This window comes from Halichoerus grypus, chromosome 7 (assembly GCF_964656455.1).
Source record: "Halichoerus grypus chromosome 7, mHalGry1.hap1.1, whole genome shotgun sequence".
NCBI classification, from domain to species: domain Eukaryota; kingdom Metazoa; phylum Chordata; class Mammalia; order Carnivora; family Phocidae; genus Halichoerus; species Halichoerus grypus.
The window spans coordinates 82124747-82147194 of NC_135718.1; the positions used below are offsets into that span (position 1 = coordinate 82124747).

Genomic DNA, 22448 nt, shown 5'->3' on the forward strand with positions numbered 1-22448 from the left:
TTTCCTAGATTGCCTGAAGAAAAATATGAAGCACATTTTCATGCATTGCTTCCTTCAGACTTTCAGGACAAGGATGACTGCACACTATATTATAATCTCTGGCAGAGGTTCACTTGATCATCATATTTTTAGAAATTTAATGTAAAATAAAATTGCAAACATTTAGTCTCTAGACAAGTATTTATAGTCCCTGTGATGACACTCAAATGACTTTGGCAAGATTCTGAGGAGTTGGCAGTTTCTACAAAATATGCCAATTAAAGAACACAATGTTACTACACTGTATCTTGTCACTTTTTCTACAACACAAATATTGAAGGTTTATCACATGCACGATACAGCACTCTATGGCAATATCTCTGCAGAGCTCCTGGTCCTTTGAAAAATGGGATCTAGTCGTAATAAGGAGGTAAAATATCATCATTACTGGGGATATTTGGCAAAATAAGCTCTGTATAGAATTCCATGTTAAAACAAAATCATTTAGGGCGCCTGGGTGGCTCAGTTGGTTAAGCGACTGCCTTCGGCTCAGGTCATGATCCTGGAGTCCCTGGATCGAGTCCCGCATCGGGCTCCCTGCTCAGCAGGGAGTCTGCTTCTCCCTCTGACCCTCCCCCCTCTCATGTGCTTGCTCTCTTTCATTCTCTCTCTCTCAAATAAATAAATAAAAAATCTTTAAAAAAAAAACAAAATCATTTAATAAAACTAAGTGTTTTAGTTCAACTCAGCTTATATGTTCAAGTTAATCAGTGAACATTAAAGAAACTAAACATTAAAGAAACTAAAATAGAGAGTGGCCTTCTATCACTTTTTTTCCTTTTTGTCTCTGGTTAAAAAGGCAAATTGTTTTCCTTGTAGATTTGTTTTTGAAATATTGTACATTTGTATTTGAAAAATTGCTAATGATAAATAAACCATAATTTTCTGTATGTGTGAAAAAATTTTCCATATTTTTTCATTTTCTGTAGACACACATAAGATTTACTTCCAATTTATTCAAAAGCATTGTAATAACTCATCAACTTTATATGCTTTTGTGCTCAGTACAGACTGGCTTTTTTAAAAATAAAGAGAACACCCAAGTTTTTCTGATTTTTTTTTAAATGTTGCTAAAATTTAGTATAGATAATTTATTTTGTTTAAACAGAGGCCAGCAATGCTATGGACATTTTAAGCTGATTCCAAAGGATATGCAAGAAGAAAAAAATTACGCCAACTCTTGAAAGGGGTAAAGGAATGTTTCTAATACGGCACAATGAAGGTATTACATATGTCAAAGAAGGCTTCAAAATATATGTGGGTTAAATTCCAGGAAAAAAAGATCATTCTCTAATAAGTCCCATATATATATGTATATATAAATCTTGAAGACAGACTTTTTCAAACAGACAGAAAGCATGAACCAAAACAAGCCCAACTGAAGGTCCATTACGGGATTAGTAGACAAACCAAGCCTCAGAGCACACTCACACACTTAGAGTAGTTTGAAATAGAAACCAAGACTCAAGAGATATCATTTTACTGCAGCCCTAACAGAGGAGAAAAATCTGTAAACACTCACACATTGAAGTTAAAAGAGGCTCGGGGAGAGTTGTAGAACAAAGCACCAATTCCATTTATTTTTGGTTTTGATAAGGAAAAGTGCTTCCTGAGGAATGTAATATGGATTCGGTATTAGTTGTTCATTATGGCAGACAACCTGAACCAACACTTAAGCTTCTTCCTCTGCTCTCAGAACCTTTGGTCAGGTTCTGTATTCCCAAGAATCTTCAGTTTTCCCCATTAACCATTCATAAATCGCCATGTCTAGTGGGCTATAGAGCTTGAACCTTACCAGATTTCAGCCAGTGTCAGCGGCAGTGGAAGCCTTACCTTGTGGTCCACTTCTTTCGGAGGAACACAATGTATCTTACTTAGGTGACCAGGTGTTTGTATGCATGATAGTCAACTCTACCTATTGGCAAAGAAAAATCCCAGCCCTATCTGGATGCACTCTTAGACTGACCCTGAGTAAAACACTCCTTTATGATCAAGAATGAACAACCTTTCTAGTCATAGAGAAGTTTCTCATATCTTATCCAAGTAAAGCATTTCCAGCATATGGCCTAATTTAAACCCATACAGGGAAGAAAATAAGGGAGTGCTGTTTGTAGATTTGGGCTGCAGCTTTCATTTAGTACTTCCACATGTAACAAATCTAGGGTTGAAAGGAGAAGTCCCTCTCAGAGAAGTCATTTTTAAAATTTGAAGCTCACTCACCGTTCCGACTCTCTTCATCGATAGCAACTATGGTGGCTGGTGGTCCTCCCCTAGCTAGTTTGCAATCTAAAGAGAGAAAACAACCAAAGGTAAGAAGGAACAACCATAGGGCACTCACCCTGGTATGAAATTCATTGAGGTATGTATTGGTATTTAAAAAAGAAAAATCCTACAATCAAATCGATATGCATCATTATTTTTAATAATTTTTTAGCTTAAAAAATTTTCATGAGAACTACATAGATTCCTTATAACATCATAACACAATCACTTTGTACACCACAAAACTACTCAAATCTTACTGAGAAAACACGAGCAGAGACCACTGGAGAGCAGAAGTCCTTCAGGACAGAGATAATGGGATGGTAATTTAACCCAAAGAAATAACATAAAGGAATGATTAACAAGGATAAATTGTAATTAAAGCTTCACAACAGAAACAAACATAATTGGACTTTAATTGTGATAAAGGGTCTAATTAAAGGGAGTGAATAGAATTTTAATAATGTTCTAAAGAGAATAAAACAAAGACAGACAAGCAATGTTCATGAGGTTGTTTGTCATTTTTATTTTTGTCATCTTACCCTCATATTGCCAATCTGGAGTCAAAAGTATAGAGTCATCAATGGAAGCAGATCAGAAAAATGGAAGAAAGAAAGGAAGAAAGAATATATGTATATATTTAGTGTGGATTGAAAGATATAAATAGCACTATATAACAACAGACACATTACATAATGACTTATGGAAAAGAAATACATAAAATCCCTCTAACAGATTTTCCAATCCTAATGTAATATTAACACAGTAACTTGATAATATGTGGCATTAGCATCTCCAAACTTTATCATGGGTTGGTTTGAAGATACTACAAAGGGCATTTATATGTTTCCTGTGAAAAGGTAAATACCAATTACTTACGAACAGTCTATTATCCGTTGAACGAACCTTAAGGATAGTGCCTGTCCATCAGTAGAGATGACTAATTCGTCATTTCAAACACTGTTAATACCTTGTCAAGAGTCTCATGATAATGAACATGTAAATAGTACAATGAGCTATAATATCCATAATAATTAACATGTGAAGGCTTTGCCCATGAGATGTCACATGTACGCTCGTGAGACCTAAAGTGCTCTTGGAGGAGGTACTCCATGAGCCTGATGGGGCTGTGTTAGGCAGTTACAGGTCCATGGCATACTCCTGTGCCTGCAGCATAAACCAGATTTGCTTAAAGCCATCTGAGTATGTGTGTTATTTGGAAGATTCCGAGGTTATTCACTCATGCACTCATTTGTTCATTCATTCATTCGAATTCTATTTATTATGGACATGGACATGAATAATAAAGCCTTCAGCAAGCACAATTCTGTACTATAAGGTACATGCTCTCTCATATGAAGCTGAAAATCTCAGAGATCTCCAGTGTTTTTCTTTGCTTCCTTGTCAATATTCAAGGAATTCCAACTCACAACATTTTTAGATCTTCAATATCTCATACTCATTATGCTCCTCCTCCTTCCTCCGCCCCTGGTATACACTATTTGTCACCCCTACTCTTGCAATGATTTCCTCACTACCTCCCAGAAGCTTTGTTATCACCCTGTGTTCATCGATTCATCCCATGAGAATTACTTTCATGCACCCAGAGCAAAGGTAGAATAATGGCATTTCTCTGCATGAAACCTTACTTGTTTCCTTTGGAGTAAAGAAAACTTTCTTAGGATACCATTTAAAGCTTTTCAAACCTAAATGGTTTAGGACAACGTTTCAAAAGATGTCAGGTCTCAACATGGTTTATTTACAATTAAGCACTATGCCCTTCAGCCATATCAGACCCCTGACTCTTGCTGGGACATACTTTGTATGTTCAGGGAAGTTCTGTTACCTGAATTCATTTCTGCCTCTCTTCCACCCAGCAAAGCTCTGCGCCTTTTGGTAGAACGTGATTTCTCCTATTTCATGAAAACTTGCTCGCATCCCCACTCGGAATTTGTCTTTTACTTCATGTTCTCATATTTTTTCATCTAGTTTTGTATTCTGCTACGCATTTGAACATTACTCATTCATTCAGGCAAATTTGTAGATGAATTGCTCTGCGCTGAATGTGGGAATACAAAATTAACAGCTCCGTTCTTCAAGGGTCTCAGGTGAAACAGGTTAGACACCAGTGAGAAAAAGATGCATAAACAACCACACAGGTGTAGTGCAATGTGGTCCATGTGGAGGCAATTCCTTAATCAGTTCACTGACAACATAAATGATTAAAATCAGAAAGAGACAATGCATGTGGGGAGTGGAAAGGGGATATGCAAGAAAGCAGAGGCCATTTGTGCAGAAGAGAATAAACGAAACCTGACCAGTTCTTACCAGAAGCAGTTCTCACGTTACCAAACATCTCTTCCCTTTGTCTTTTAGAGAGTAGTTATTTTTCAAGAGTATTCCTTCACCAGCTGGGTATCATTAAATGTATGGATATGCTTTCTCTATTCAGATAAGCCATGTGTGACTCCCCACCTCCCAGCCCTAACTAACCCCCTTACCCCTCGGTCCATTTTCTAGCCAAATCCAACCCAATTCATGTTGGCTGTGTCTCGTCTGCTCAAATGCCCTTCCTCCTCCTCTGGCTTGACTTCTATTTCTCTTTTTAAAAAACCTGGGAAGGCATCACCTCTTCCAGAAAATCTTCCTTGTTGTTAATCCAGATTCAGTGCCTCTTCTCTGTGTTCCTCCAGTGCTCACGATGTTCCATTGGATAAATTACACCACAGTAAAGACGAGTGTGTCTTCCTCACAACTCCTTTAGACCAGCTCTCCATCATATTCATCTTAGTAACATTAGTAACCATCATACTGATCACATTCCACCTTAGTAACCAATTCTTAAGAGATGGTCCTAAAAGAACGTGTGTTGATTTTTCTGAACCACAGTCCACCCAGCGACAACATCCCATTTGAACATCGTCCATGAGAACTGCCGGAAGTCTCTGTTCTCACCACGTCTTCACCAGCTTAGAGGCTCAGCCGTGGTTCCTCCCACTCAGTCTGCATTAGGAGACTTTCCCCGGTCTCCCCTAAACTTTCCTCTTCCAACAGGCTCCACATTCTCTCCACCCCAGTAAGATAGTCTCACATCTAACAAATACTTTAGTTATTTGAGATCAAACCAAAAGTGATTTATTTTTTTTAAAGACTCACAAAGTTAATGAAGAGAGATTAGTCAGATATCTAAAAATAACCTATTAATAGCATTGCTCACAACAGCTAAATGTTTGTTTTGGAATGATGCATTCATGAAAGCATGATTAATTAGTTTTGAAATGCACAAAAATATTTTCAATAATGAAATATATTCAGAATTGTCTTGAAAAGGAAGTAATTTTGGATGGAATAGCCAGGGATATATTGTGTATGCAAAATATCCAAATGGACATCAAAATGAAGACTAGAAAGCAATCTGGGTGCTGGGTGATATTGTTCTTTATGGCCCAGGGATAATTTGTCCAGCACATGAAAGACAAGTTAGCTGATGACGCTTGTACCTTGGAAATGGACTTCCCTAATCTATTTAATTTCATCCTTGACTGTCCTGGTTAAATCACAAATTCATTGTTTTTCATGCCTCAAATTTCTAACCTCTTAGGCCCCTACCTGCTTCCCATAACCAATTTATTGTAAAGTGCAGGCTACAAATACAAATGCCTGAATGCTCAGTGTGATATATTTCTGCAAATTTGTCATCAAGCTAACAATAAGCCATATATTTTTAAGTAATCTCATGCAACAAGTTGGATTTAAAACCCAAAAAGAAGTATTAGACAAATACGTAATATCCTGGTTTCAAAGGCACTAAATCTGTGATATGCTGTTCTTATTGTAGCCTGAAACTTAGAGCATGCTAAAGATGGGTCACAGAAAGGCAACAATCTAAAATTGTCTAAACACGCTCATTTCCTGACAATGGCCAGGAAAACCCCATTTCCACCTTAGCCTATTTTCAAAATGTCCTTTTAAGGCCAAACAGTATGTTTTCAATAAAATTTCAATAAAACCTATTTACTTGTTTTTTAGTGTTTTTATTTGACAGAGAGAGACACAGTGAGAGAGGGAACACGAGCAGGGGGAGTGGGAGAAGGACGAGCAGGCCTCCCACTGAGCAGGGAGCCCGATGCGGGGCTCAATCCCAGGACCCTGGGATCATGACCTGAGCTGAAGGCAGATGCTTAACGACTGAGCCACCCAGGAGCCCCAGTGTTTTTTGTTTGTTTGTTTGTTTTTTGGTGTATATTTATATTATAGGTGCCACGGCTATATCAATCACCTGCATATTGTATTTGCCATAGACCTCTCTTCTGAGTCGGCATCCTACTGTCCGGGTGATACCTACACTTACAGTTTCAAAGGTGCCTTAAATATATTGCTACCCTGAGCCCAAAGCTGGTCTCTTCCAATATGTGTTACATCAGTGAATGGCACGCTTCTGCATAAACCGGAAACCAGGCAGTCACCTTGGAGCCTAACCATTTCCCTCACGTGCCTGGACTGAATCCATCAACAAGTCTTGAATTTAATTCCTACAGAAAAAAAGCTCCTCATATCTACCTACTGCATTCAGTCTCCAATGTCAGCACACTCATCCAGTCTCTTACTCATCAACAGGTTTTGCTAACTATTTTCCCTACAGGCAATCTTGCCCCACTCTTTAATTTGCTATCTTCATCCAAAGTGATCTTTTATAAATAAAAACTGGCTTACCTTTTCATGATTTGCCATCACTTTTAGGTTAAAACATTTTTTTATGACCTACAATCCTCTGCATAGTCTGATTTTAGAATGAAAACCAACATGCATGGCCTACCAGGACCTGTGTGATATGGCCTCCCCTTCTCTCCTGTCCCATCTGTTCCCGTGTCGTCACTTGCTGTCAGCATTCCAGACGGATTTGTTGCTTTTCCTTAGTCATTCTATTCTCCATCCTGAGCTACCTCAAGACCTTCCCATATTGCAGTATTTCTTGTTTCTAATCTTTACTCTCAGCTCATCATTCACATGCAGATCCTTTAGATTTTGGTGTATGCCTTACTTTGCAAAGAAACCATTTCCGACCCTCAGGTTCCCTGATATATACCCTCATAACTCTGCCTTCTAGTGCCAGTTCATGAATATCTGATTCTTCATTGACAGATCTTCTATTCCTCAGGGTTGTGTCCCCAGGGCAAATTTTCTAGAGCATAATTGATTCTCAGTAATTATTTATCAAATGCAGGAATTTATGGCTTCAACCAAATTTATAAAAATTTTTAAAAACCCGCTTTAACTTAATCTTTTTTCCCTTTTTAATATTTGAAATATCATTCTCATATACAAGTAATGGGGAAGGAATGAACAACAAATTAATTGTCTAAAGATAGGATCATTAATGCTACCTCAGTAGGGAGGAGTAGGGGAGCAGGATGTACTAGCCCAAAATATGCCACTTGGGCATGCAGAGGTGAAGGCACTCGAGACCCAGCAAAGTCAGGAAGCCTTTTATCTCCCTTTTAACAGTGTAGAAGAATTTAGAAAGGAGGCCTATACCAGCAAGACAGTTATTACCAGAGATAACTTGTTCATCGGAGAGACTTGTCTGCGTGTCAAGGCAAATATTTATTTACCAAACCTGTTTTCTTCACATTATCCTGTGAATTGTCTTCCTCCTCTTTGAAGGCCCAGATCCCTGTCCCTTTCCTTAGTCCAGGATGGTATGTATAGAAGCCTCAACTGCCTGGCTGCCTTTGAGTCTCATATCTTTGTGAGTAATTAATTTTGTTTTTCTCCTGTTAATTCATCATTACAGGGGGTCTCAGCCAAGAACCTAGAGAGGTAGAGGGGAAAATGGCTTTCCCTCCTGCATGTGAAAATCTACCACTGAGGTAAAGAAAGTGATGGGCCAATTTTGTAGGACTTTGAGATGCTGTGGGATTAGTAATGGAAGACCGTGGAGAGGTCAGAATAATAGAGAAAGAGGAGTAATGGAAAAACAAGGGAGGGGAAGACTTACACTTGTTTCCAACTGACTATAATTTCTGTTAGAATTTTATATGCCAACCATCCAGTTTGTCTGCACTGAGAACAATCATGGAGCAAGATTACACCAATATCCTAATTATAGCAAGATGTGTTCCAAGATCTTTCATGACTTGGTCAAACTGTACTTGAAGAAATAAAACTCAAAGACCTCAGATACCAAATATTTTATGATATCAAAAATCACCAATACTTTTGTCACCTTAGAATTTTTACACAGCTATTTCCTTACCATCTGCCTATGATTATAAATGAATTATTCTATCTATCACCCAGCAGAGTATTTGACATATTGTAATCATTCAATATATTTGTGGTACTATGGTCTATCCTCCTTCATGGAAAATGGATAAAAGAAATAACCCATTAAATTCTTAGTATTAGTCATTTCAAATCTCCTGGGAGAGTGTTTTCTGAACAGATTATTAACTTCTTGTATCTCAGTTTACATAAATATGAATAATAGTAAGTATATCACAACAAGGATAAATGAGATAATCTATGGTAATTACTTAGAATAGTGCCTGGCAAAATGTACAGGCAGAATAGATACACTTTTAATTTTTACAGTTATCATTATTTCAGAACCAGTATATTTGGAAACTCATTCCTATTTTTTCCATTTGATCAAAAGACAGTAGAGAAATCTCTTGGCTTCCCCTAAATATTCAGTCAGGGCTGATCTTATTGATGTATGTGATCATGAAGTGCATTCTCATTAAGGATAAAAGTAGTCATATGAAATGTCACTGATGGTTGTATGGACAGCAATATGCTAGAATTCTTATTCCAGGTATCAGTGTAGATACACTATCCTAGATTAAATTTAATAGAGGCAAATAGGATGCTTGAACTCTAAGTTAAGAAGGTAAAGTGGTGCTCACAGTCATCCACTGGTTCCACTGTAGTCCTGAAATGTACTGATGTCCAAATGATCAAGTAGAAAGGTCAAGAAAGAATTACAGATTTCCTGAAACCTCTATTCTTCTCAACATTCCTGTGGTATCGGTTTGAATATCCAAAGTCATCTGAACTCTCTGGTTTAGAAGCTTGTATTTGTATGTGTACACACACACACACACACACACACACACACACACAGACTCAGTACACACACACAGAGACTCAATACACACACAGACTCAGTATGTACACACACACGTACACACACTGACTCAGTACACACACACACACACACTGACTCAGTACACACACACACACACAGACTCAGTACACACACACATACTGACTCAGTATGTACACACACACACACACGTACACACAACACTGACTCAGTACACACACTCACAACACACACACACTGACTCACTACACACACACATACACAGACTCAGTATACACACACAATGACTCAGTATGTACACACACACACATATGTACACACACAGACTCAGTACACACACACACACACACGGACTCAGTACACACACACTGACTCAGTACACACACACACACACACAGACTCAGTACACACACACACACTGATTCAGTACACACACACACACACAGAGACTCAGTACACACACAGACTCAGTATGTACACACACACGTACACACACACACACTGACTCAGTACACACACACACACACAGACTCAGTACACACACACACATACACACACACTGACTCAGTACACACACACATGTACACACATACACTAACTCAGTACACACACACACACTGACTCAGTACGTACACACACACACGTACACACACACACAGACTCAGTACACACACACACACTGACTCAGTACACACACACACACACACACACACACACTGACTCAGTACGTACACACACACACATACACTGACTCAGTACACACACACACACACACACACACACTGACTCAGTACACACACACACACACACACTGACTCAGTTGCTTAGTTCCAAGCAATCTGGCCTCTCATTCACAGGGGTTCTGTGCTCTCTTTAAATTTCATGTTGCACAAATACTTTACTGTCAATTTGCTTGTCACAAGCAGCTGCGGAGGGTCTATTCTCATCTTTTCAGTTGATATTTGGAATATTCATTTCCTGGTAAATACACATAGGAATGAAATCTGAAGACAGAAAGATTCCCTCATCCCAGAGAAAAGGAGTTTGACGCTGAGATTTATAAGATCAGTGAGACTATACTGTAAGTTGTATTGTCTAAAATGACAGTCAGCCAAGGCATGGACTTGGCCTTGACTGACAAAAAGCAAAGTGAACTGAGTAAATGCAAGGGCATAGTGAGTATGTTATTTCCAACTCAAGAATAGGATGTGCTCTCAGGATTACTCTGTCAGCATTACCATTTAGAGATTCAAATTTTACCACAGAGGAAGCAAGGAATCTTTTATGATGCCTTAGTGTCATTATTAATTGGATTATATAATTTGGTTAAGATGTTCCAACAGCATGGTCTGGTAATGCCCACTGAAGTCATTAATGAGTATCACTCTCCATCACGGCTTTCATTAGGACAATTTATGGTAGAGACCATGGCTCCCTCAGCCAGTTTTCTTCTGAAGTTACTTCATTTCACTGTAATCAGTCTATCAACAGCAGTAGCCTTGTGCATGGCTGGCATTTGGTGAGAGAGAGAAACCCATTCTTACTGAGAAGTTAAAGGATCTAAATAATCAACATAAAGACAAGTCAGGGGTTGTACAAAAAAGGCAGGGCAGAAATTGTCAGTAGAAGTCTGATGAGAAGATCAAGTAAATATTTTAAGGTTATTTTTGTTCACTGGAAATATTGCTATACTTGATTATCTTATAAATTTATGTAAATGTATTGTCAAGCATGTTAGTCTTTATACCCAAATGTGAATTTCTTTTTTTTTTTTTTTTTTTAAGATTTTACTTATTGATTTTTGCGCATGTGCATGAGACAGACAGAGAGAGAGAGAGGGCATGCAGGAGCATGAGCGAGCGGTGGGGGAGGGTGATGGGAAGGAGCAGAAAGATAATCAGACTCCCTGCTGAGCAGGGAGCCTGATGCGGGACTCAGTCCCAGGACCCTGGGATCAAGACCTGAGCTGAAGGCAGACGCTTAACCGACTGAGCCACCCAGGTGTCCCCAAATGTGAATTTCTTACATATAATTCATACTACATAAGTTAGAACTATTTGGGTTTTTCCAATTGGCTTCCATTGATGGTGACAGTTTTTCCTTACTTGTGTAACCTTCCAACAGGTGACCATAACTACATTTGGGGAATTTGGGATGCATGGAGTAATCCTTGGTCCAAGTGTAATGTGCGACACTGAGAAGCAGCAACCAGTGTTGTGTTTACGGACATGACCTTGGGATACAGACTGTCTGGGTTCAATACTAGCCACATTTTGCCACTTGCTAATTTTTAGCCTCTTTGAAAGTTACTTAAACTCTCTATAGCCCAGTTGCATTATTTGTAAACAGAAGCTGGGTTATAGAATAGTTCCTGGCACAGACAAGTGCTTTAAAAGTTACTGCTAGGTAAATTCTACTTTACCAAATGAGATGACTATATACAAAATTTGTATATCCCTACATTTTTAAAAATGACTCTTAAATATTTTTAAATTATATAAATAGCAGTTTCTTACCCTTTTCAACCTTCACAAGAAAGCCATGTTTTATTAGCAGATCAAAATAGGCTTGGGATGTGTTAGCATTTTTGATGTGCATTTAACATACTGGAACAGGGACAGCACATTTAATTATATGTCTACAGACTGTTAAGGATGTATGGTGATAGTAAATCATGCAAAGAAATTCCTTTTTAAAATTATCTGAGGAATGCTTACAACTAAAATAAAAAGTTTCTTTTAATACTGTAACATAAAGTAAATTATGTATCCCTTCTAAAAGTTCTTTGCAAGATCTTTGTGTTATTCTAAAATCATTCTGAAAGACATGTAGCTTGTTTTATCACATTATCCAATTTGTCTTTAGGTTTTATCATTGAAATATAAAGGAGAAAGGAAGGGATAAGAGTTTGTGTCAATGAGGAAAAGAAAATTATTCAAGAAACACTTTATGAAAAACAGTTAAAGAGTTTGTATCTATGTTGCTTCTGAAAGCTAATTTATTTTATTTTCTAATTATTCTTAATGAGGTAGCTCAGAAGAAATTCTCAATCATGTTTCTTACTAAGATACTCAACAAGGTCAAAAGATTAAAGCTGCACACCAATATTGTTGCTTAAAACAGCATTCTCAAACAAAACAGCATTCTCAAACAGAGAGATTCTGAATAAGTCTTTGTTTACAGCCTGCTTGCTTATTTAAGTCGAATTCTTTGCCACAAGCCAATTATGAGTACCTAAGCTGCCAGTAAAAAGGCAAACTATGGATTAAAACATAGAGACAGGGGCGCCTGGGTGGCTCAGTTGTTAAGTATCTGCCTTCGGCTCAGGTCATGTTCCCAGGGTCCTGGGATCGAGCCCCGCATCGGGCTCCCTGCTTGGCGGGAAGACTGCTTCTCCCTCTCCCGCTCCCCCTGCTTCTGTTCCCTCTCTCAGTGTCTCTCTCTCAAATAAATAAAATTCAAAAAATAAAAAAAAATAAAACAGAGACAAAATTTTAAGCATTTAATTACTTAGAACATTAAACACTATATCCACGTAAGCATCACATCTGTTTTTTTTTGCCAGCTTTCTTGAGATATTATTGATATAGAACATGCATAACTTTAAGGTATACAATGTGATGATCTGATACCCATCTAGGTTGTGAAACGATTGCCAGGGAAAGGTTAGTTAGCACCTCCATACCCTCGCATCATTTCCCCCGTGCGTGTGTGTGGTAATAACATTTAAGCTGCACTCTCTTGAAAACTTTCAGTATATAATACAGAATTATTATTTATAGTCACCATGTTGTACATTAGAACCTCAGAAATTACTAACCTCAGGGCTGGAAGATCGCATCCTTTGACCAACATCTCTCATTTTGTCCACCCCCCGCCTAGCTCCTGGCAACCACATTCTACTCTGTTTCTATGAGTTTGGTTTATTTAGATTCCATATCTAAGTGAGGAAATTCAGTATTTCCCTTACTCTGTCTTATCTCACTTAGCATAATGACCTCAAAGTCCATCATTTTGTTGCAAAAGGAAGGATTTCCTTCTTTTTTTATGGCTGTATAATAGTCTGTTAAATAATAATAATATCCCCCAATATTTCTTCATCCATTCATCTGTCAGTGGACACAGGTTATTTCCACATCTTAACTCTTGTGAACAATTCCGCAGTGAACATGGGAGTGCAGATATCTCTTTGGTAATATATCCTTCTGATACATACCCAGAATGTGATGGCTAGATCATATGATAGTTCTTTTTTCATTATTTTGAGAAACTTCCATACTGTTTTCCGTAGCGATTGCACCAAATTACATCCCCATCAATGATACCCAAGGGTCTCCCTTCCCTACATCTGCACCAACATTTGTTATCTCTTGGTCTTTTTAATAATATTCATCCTAACAGGTGCGAGGTAATGATATCTCCTTGGTTTTGATGTGCATTTCCCTGATTATTAGTGATGCTGAGCATCTCTTCATGTGCCTGTTGGTCATCTCTATGTCATCTTTCAAAAAAAAAAAAAAAAAATGTCTATTCAAGTCCCCTGGCCATCTATTTGTTCTTTTGGCATTGGACTGTGTGAGTTCCTTATATATTTTGGATATTAATCCCTTATTGGATAGATGGCTTGCAAATATTTTCTCCCATTCCATAGGTTGACTTTACATTTTGCTGTTTCCTTTGCCATTTGCTTTTTAGTTTGATGTAGTTTTTTGTTTTTTTGTTTTTTCTTTTTTTTGCTTTGTTGCTTGCACTTTTGGTGTCATATCTAAGAAATCACTGCCAAACCAAGGACAAGAACTTTTGCTTATTTTTTCTTGTAAGTAGTTTTACAGTTTCAGGTCTTACGTTTAAGTCTTTAATCCATCTCAAGTTAATTTCTATGGGTTGTGTAAGATGGGGAGCCAATTTTATTCTTTTACGAGTGAATATTGTTTTCTAAACACTGTTTATTGAAAAAAATATCCTTTTCCTATCAGTATTCTTGGCTCTGTTGTCAAATAGGAATTGTGTTGGTTTATTCCTGGGCTCTTGATTTGTACCATTGGTCTAAGTGTCTGTTTTTTGTCACTACCGTATGGTTTTGATTATTATAGCTTTGTAATAAAGACAGAAATCAGGGAATATGGTGCCTCCAGCTTTCTTCTTTCTCAGAATTGCTTTGTCTATTTGGGGTCTTTTGTGTTTCCAAACAAATTTTAGGATTTTTTTTTTTTTATTTCTGTGAAAAATGCTCTTGGAATTTTTATAGGGATTGCATTGCATATATAAATGACTTTGGGGGGTATGGACATTTTAATATTATTATTTCTTCTAATCTATGAACATGGGATAGCTTTCCACTTACTTGTATCTTCTTCAATTTCTTTCATCAATATCATAATTTTTAGTGTGCAGGTCTTTCATTTCCTCAATTAAATTTATTCTTAGGTGTTTTATCATTTTTGATGGTAGTGTAAATGGGATTGTTTTCTTTATGTCTTTTTAAGATAGTCCATTGTTAGTGTATAGAAACACAACTGATTTTGTTATGTTGATATTGTATCCTAAAATGTACTGAATTTGTTTATTAGTTCTAAAGGTTTTTTGGTGGAGTCTTTAGGCTTTACTTGTATACGATCTTATCACCTGCAAACAGAGACAATTTTTATTCTACCTTTATGATTTGAATGTCTTTTATTTCTTGTTCTTGTCTAATTGCTCTGATTGGGATTTCCAATACTATTTTGAATAAAAATAGTGAGAGTGGGCACCTAGTTTTAGGGGAAAAGCTTTCAGTTTTTCACTATTAACCACGATGTCAGCTGTGGGCTTGTTGCATATGCCTTTTATTATATTGAGATACAATCCTTGTATACCCAATTTGTTGAGTTTTTTAATCATGAATATTGAAGCTTATTAATTGCTTTTTCAGCATCCACTGAGATAATCATTTGATTTTTACCTTTCATTTTATTAATGTGGTGCATAACATTTATTGATTATGTTGAAACATTCTGCATCCTGGGAACAAATCCCACTTGATCATGGCATAGGGTCCTTTTACTGTGCTGTTCTTTTCAGTTTGCTACTATTTTCTTGAGAATTTTTGTGTCTATATTCATGAGGAATATTGGCCTATGTGTCCATTTCTTGTAGTGTCCGTATCTAGCTTTGCAACAAGATAGTGATGACTTCGTAAAATGAATTTGGTAGTGTTCCCTCCTCTTCAATTTTCTGGAAGAGTTTGAGAAGGACTGGCATTAATTTTTCTTTAAGTATTTTGTAGAATTCACCAGTGAAACTCTCTGGTCCTGGGCTTTCTTTGTTGGAAGGTTTTGGTTACTGGTTCAATCTCCTTACTCATTTTTGATATGTTCAAAATTTCTATTTCTTCATGATTCAGTCTTAGTAGGCTATATGTTGCTAGGAATTTATCCATTTCTTCTAGGTTATCTGGTTCGTTGGTGTATAATTGTTCATAATGATCTCATGAACCTTTATATTTCTGCAGTGCTGTAATGTACACTCTTTCATTTATGATTTTCTTTACTTGAATCTTTTTTCTTAGTCTAGCAAAATGTAAGTTAAAAAAAACAAAAAAATGTTTGTCTGTTTTGTTTACCTTTCAAAAAAACAGCTCTTAATTTTATTGGCCTTTTCTATTTTTTTTCTGTTCTCTATTTATATTATTTCTGCTCTGATCTTTGTTATTTCCTTCCTTTGGCTAACTTCAGGCTTAGTTTGTTCTCTTCTGGTCCCTAGAAGTGCACAGTTAGGTTTATTCGTGATTTTTCTTTTTTCTTAATGTAAGCAGTTTGTTGTTGTTTATTGTTTGTTTGCTACAATCTTCCCTATTAGCATGACTTTTGTTGCATCTGATAAATACTGGTATATTGTGTACCCATTTTCATTTATTTTTAGATTAAAAATTATCTCTTGATTTCTTTTTTGACTCATTGATGTTCAGGTGTATGTTTAATTTTCACACATTTGTGAGTTTTCCAGTTTTCCTTCTATTATTTATTTCTAGTTTTATACCACTGTGGTGAGAAAACAAATACTTGGCATGATTTAAATCTTCTTACATTTGCTTTGTGACCTAACAAATGACCTATCTTGGAGAATGTTCCATGTGAGAAGAATGTGTGTTCTGCTGTTGTTGGATGGGATATTCTGTATGTGTCTCTTAGCTCCATTGGGTGTAAGGTGGGGTTCTAGTTCAATGTTTCCTTGTTGTTATTCTGTCTGGAGCATGCTTCCATTGTTGAAAGTGCAGTATTAAAGTCCTATTATTGTATTGTTGTCTATCATTTCCTTAAGATCTTTTTATATTTGCTTAATATATTCAGGTGCTCCAATATTGGGTGTGTATATAATTGTTATAATTTCTCATTGAATTTATCCCTTTCTTCATTATGTAATGATCTCCTTTGTCTCTTATTACAGTTTTTGACCTAAAGTCTATTTTGTTTGATGTAAGTATAGCTACACGTGCTCTCTTTTGGTCTCCATTTACATGGAATATCCTTTTCCATCCCTTTCTTTGAGTCTATATATGTCCTTGAAGCTCAAGTGGATCTCTTACAGGCAGCATATAGATGGGTCTTGTTTTTTTAACCACTTGATCAGTATGACTTTTGATTGGAGAATTCAATCCATTTTTCTTTATAGTAATTATTGATAGGTATGGACTTACTAATCCTATTTTACTGTTTTCTGGCTGTTTTGCAGAACCCTTGTTCCTTTCTTCCTCTTTTGTTTTCTTTATTGTGAACTGGTAATTTTCATTTGGTATCTTTGATTCTCTTCTCTTCTCTTCTCTCTCTCTCTCTTTTTGTAGATCTAGTGGAAGTTTTTTACTTTTTAGTTACCATGGGGCTTACATAAAACATCTCATAGTTATAGCAGTCTATTTTAAGGTGATAACCACCTATCTTTAATTGCATACAATAACTCCACACTCTTACTGCCATCCCTCATAATATTCATTTTTGGGGTCACAATTTACCTTTCTTTATATTGTGTATCCACAACTAATTATTGTAGCTACAGTTATTTTCAATACTTTTGTCCTTTAACCTTCACACCAGAGTTAAGTGATTAACACACCACCACATTAGAGTACTAGAATATCCTGATTATTCATGATCCTATGGCCTTGCACTGATGTCTGTACATTTGAGGAAGTAGGCACCTCTTCTAGTCTTCACAGACTGGCTTTGGCAGGCAAAGCCCTTCACCAGTTAGCCCATCCAGAGACGCTGGTGGTGTCTGAGGGCAGGTTTACTGTTGGAGTCCTTGGGTGGGCAGATGCAGTGCCTGGGTCAGCAGGTGGGCAAGCCTGTGCATTGGTATATGGGGACCAGCCTGGGTTTACAGGGGCCAACCAGGTGCAAGTTACTACTGGTGAGGGCATAGCGTCTGGGTGTACAGGGTCTAGTCCAGTATTAGGATAGGCTGGGAATCTGGTTTTATGGAAGCTGACTTGAGGGCTGTGGCAATGGGGACCAGCCTAGTGCCAGGGTGAGCCCAGAGCCTGGTCTGTAGGAGTCAGCCTGGATGTTGGTTCAGTGGGGACCTGTGTGGTGCTCGGGTACACTGGCAGTCCGGTCCCCAGGAGCTGGTCCAAATTCTAGGTCCATGGAGGCTGGCCTGGCACTGGGGTCTGCAGAAGTCAGCCTGATGTCTGTGGGTGCCAAACTTGTGGCTGGATTTGCAGGGGCTGATGGAAAGCATGGTGTCCCAGGAGGTGGAAAGCGCCAGGGTAATCTAAGAACCCCAGTTTGTTGAGGCTACTGGAAGCCTGTCAATGCCATGGGAGCCGGCCAGCACCAGTGGGGTCCAGGAGCCTCATGTATATGTTCCAGGTGTACAATACTTCAACATAAATCTGATCTACCAGATTTACAAGATCCATTGTGTTGGAGTAAATTTCCTACTTAAGTGAAATAATATGAATTTATATTTCTGGACCCCCAGAGGAGTGGGACAATATTTAACTTTTTTTTCTTTTTTCAAGATTTATGTATTTGAGAGAGAGAGAGAGCACGAGCAGGGGGGAGGCAGAGGGAGAGGGAGAGAGAGAATCTCAAGCAGACACCCCGCTGAGTGTGGAGCCCGATGTGGGGCTCAGTCCCATGACCCTGAGATCATGACCTGAGCCGAAATCAAGAATCCATTGCTTAACTGACAGAGCCACCCAGGCGCCCCAATATTGAACTTTCTGTTTCATCATCTAGGATATAACTATTCTATGTATGAAGCATGGGGGTTGTTAAAGGAAGCAGGGAAAAGAATTTGATTGCACCATCTGGTCTGGAAAATTCACATATTTTAATATACATAGATAAGAGGAAATTCAGAAATGTTTTTCCTTTGCTTTATTTTCCCATTTCTAAATTCTAGGGGCAAAGCTGGATCTGAGGCTCCATTATCAAAGAGGAAGGCCTGAGAGTGGCATGGTGAGAAGCTGGAGCTGAGAGTTATGGGAGAAGAGCCTAAAAAATAAAAACCACAAAACGCCCGTGTCCTACTTCTCCATGTGCTTCCTGTGCTTGCTTTCAGGTGCTTTCTCAGGTACAATTCCTAGTAACACGATGTGCTGAGGGCCAGACAGCCAGAAGTCATTCCAGAGGAATGCTGAACATAGAACCACAAGCTCCACATGAATCCCTGGTCTCTCCATTGTGTCACAATGAATACCAAGTTTCAGAGGTAATGTCACCATGTGTCGACTATTCTTACAGTGATATTCTTTCATTTAACAAATAAGCCCTTTCTGCATCATTGACCTTGCAGATTGATATCAAAAACAGTCAGGGTCGTAATATGATCTGACATTTCTTGGGAAGAGAGAAAACTTTGGTTGACAAGTTTGGCAGAAGGCAGTGTAGCCATAGGTTGAAACATGTCTGTGCTTATTTCCAATTAATTCCTTCAAGAAAAGGATGGGGGGACTATAATTTTAGATGGGGCCATAAGAGTAAAATCACATTGTTGATAAACTATTTTTTTTTTTTTTTTTGGCTTGGAAGTTTTCCTTAGAGTTCTCAAAAACTGAAAATAACAAAGTACTGAAGATGAGTATTTTACCACTCTTGGCATTTAGAGATGATATTTTTGACAGCTTGGTATCAACATGTACAACATACGATGAAGGGAGCTTTATGTCCTGCAGAGCCTACCACTCACAGGTTCATTTTTCGACAATCCTCTGTACAGACGCCTGTGGTTTTGAAGATCTGCTGCTATTTAAGAGACCTTCTCAAGGGCAGGACTTCGTATTTTATTTCTCTGTGTTTGCTCATACCACACATTTTGCCAACAGTGAGTCTGAGGAACACTTTCTGGTTATAACTCTCCCCCTTGTTGCTTTCTAAGCGACATGGTTTCTTATTTCACATTTGGCCCCGTATTCCTAGCTTTGCATATCTGATGGTACACACATGGCAATTTTCTATAAGAGGGCAATACTATAAATAGCAGAAATTAATCTTCCCAGAATTTCTGTTACATCAAGAGAATTGTGTTATATCTCTCTTCAAATTAGCTTACTTGAATATGGCGATGGACTTGCTGGACTGTTGTTAGATTTTTTTTTCCCCATTAACTTTGGTAATATCCCTATCTTCAAGAAGTCTTTTTTAATTTTATTTTCTTATTTCAATGATCACAGTCAGAGTCAAGAACCAGAGAATGAGATGAACATAGTCCCCAAGATCCCAAATGTCTATACACTGAAGGTCAAGAACTTGATACATAGAGAAAGCTCTGGACCTTCACTCAGAATCAAACTTATTTTTCCATACTCTTATAATAAAATTTATTTTCTTCTTTCTTAATCCATAATGGATTTGGAATACGAATAAAGGTAGAGAATGTGTAAGAAAAAAGAGACATGCCTAGAGGAAGGCTCAATTTCAATGTGAGAGCAAGGGCAGAGAGAGTAAAAATCATTAAAAGTATGTACAAGAACTCTCAAAGCAAAATTGTCCAGAACAAATAATGTTCTTCTGTGTGTTCTGCACTGAAGGAGCTTCAGTGCTGGTTCCTGGCCCATAGTACTAATTAATACTTATGCTAATGACATTAACTCATCCTTGTAAGATTTAATTTATGCCAACTCTTTAAATAATGGAAAAACATACAATCTATTGCAGAAAGATTTACTTCCATGAGGCTTATAATAAAAACAAATCCTAATTAAAACAGAGTGATATTTTTGTTCTGTCCAATTGTAAAAAAATTATTAAAAGAATAATAGCCAAAGTTGGTTAAAAAGGAAATACAAAGTACTAGGTGATCTGGGTGGAGCTATAAACTGTTCATTAAGAAGAAAGGAAAAAATTGGGGCGCCTGGGTGGCTCAGTTGGTTAAGCGACTGCCTTCGGCTCAGGTCATGATCCTGGAGTCCCTGGATCGAGTCCCGCATCGGGCTCCCTGCTGGGCAGGGAGTCTGCTTCTCCCTCTGACCCTCCTCCCTCTCATGCTCTCTGTCTCTCATTCTCTCTCTCTCAAATAAATAAATAAAATCTTTAAAAAAAAAAAAAAAAAAAAAAGAAGAAAGGAAAAAATGGCAAGGTTTTTTAAGAAATGTGCCTTTTGACAGGGTAATTTTACTCTGGGGACTAAACTGATATTGAAATAATAGACAAGTATACACTGCTGCTAAAAGTACAAACGATAGTAAAACATTATACAGTGGTGTCAAGTCGTTGTGATTCGGGTATACTCTACAGAAGCGGCAGGTCCTGCAGATCAACCCATCCCACTCCAGCTGTTTATCTAGCACGGGATTTTGTACCCCAGATTCAGTGGAGCTTGAATAGGCACATCCTGGATTCATTCCCAGGTAGGCTTCGCCTGGTAATCTGCCAAAGAGACCCCACTGTCATGACACGTGGAAGAAAAGATCCTGAGACCAGGAATTCAGATTCACACAAGGTGAGAAGCGTGTGCTTCTTCCGGAGCAGCTGTGTGAGATAAAGAAGCGGGAGGCGCAGGTGCTGCAGGTGCGGGCGCAGGTGCTGCCGGTGCGGGCGCAGGTGCTACACCGGGGGGGATTCCACTACTGAGGTTCAGGGTCGTCATAGATGGGTGTTTCTCTGTCTTTCTTGATCCTGCCTCTGTAGAATCCAACCTTAGTTTTCTGACCCTTCCAAGTCACCGGATGCATGTTAATCCACTCCAGACCCAACAGGTTCCTTGAATTTTATAGTTTGTGCAATAAAATCTGATGATTTGAAACAGCCATCAGAAAGTATATTCATGCCGTTGAAATTCTGATCTTATTTTAAGTGGATTTATGTGAAAACTTTTTTTATTAAAGATTTTATTTATTTATTTGAGAGAGAGAGAGCACAAAGGAGAGGGAGAGGGAGAAGCAGTCTCCCCGCTGAGCAAGGAGCCCCAATGCAGGACTCGATCCCAGGACCCTGAGATCATGACCTGAGCTGAAGGTAGATGTTTAACTGACTGAGCCACCCAGGTGCCCCTATGTAAAAACTTTCAATAAAAATCTTGTAAATAATCATTATTATGATTGTCATTGTTATTAGTGCTTTCTTATTTCTTAAAACTTCCTAAATTGATCATGTATTGCACTTAAAGAAAACGTGAGATAAATACAGCTTCTGAATATAAAATACAGAACTGCACTTATCTAGAAAAATATATATAGACAATATCACAAAGATTCTAAATAACCCTATAAACAACATAAAATATAGAATGTTGTAATGCAGTGAAATCAGTTTTACTAGAACACACTTAGATTTAAAATCTGTTAAGTCCATAAAAAATACTTTCCTGTCATCCTGCCACATTGAAGATCTCCAGAAGCTGTCACTTCACCTGCTACGTTTGGAGTGACAGCTATTTCTTAACACCTCCTTAAACTCAGCATGATCCCCATCAATTCAGATGGAAATCTGGCACAGGCCTTATGGTGGCACAACAGATAAAAATCTCAAAGGGTCAGTGACTTCTAGGTTACTTGGGGGACTGAGCTAGAGCCCCCCGCCCCCCATGATGCTGTCATGATGTCATGGGAAAGCATGCG

The 22448-nt window shown here is 38.0% G+C and overlaps 1 protein-coding gene across 7 annotated transcripts in view; it reads right to left on the reverse strand.

The window, feature by feature from the left end:
* PCDH15 (protocadherin related 15) overlaps positions 1-22448 on the reverse strand; it is a 1707782-nt gene that overhangs the window by 678937 nt on the left and 1006397 nt on the right. For 4 of the 7 annotated variants that reach the window (XM_078077807.1, XM_078077808.1, XM_078077811.1 and 1 more), the window contains 2 exons: positions 2844-2858; positions 2260-2325 (listed from right to left, as the gene is read on the reverse strand). In XM_078077807.1, coding sequence (XP_077933933.1) covers positions 2260-2325; positions 2844-2858 — 81 coding nt within the window. The remainder of the gene's footprint in view (positions 1-2259; positions 2326-2843; positions 2859-22448) is intronic. The other 3 variants (XM_078077809.1, XM_078077810.1, XM_078077812.1) reach the window with 1 other exon arrangement.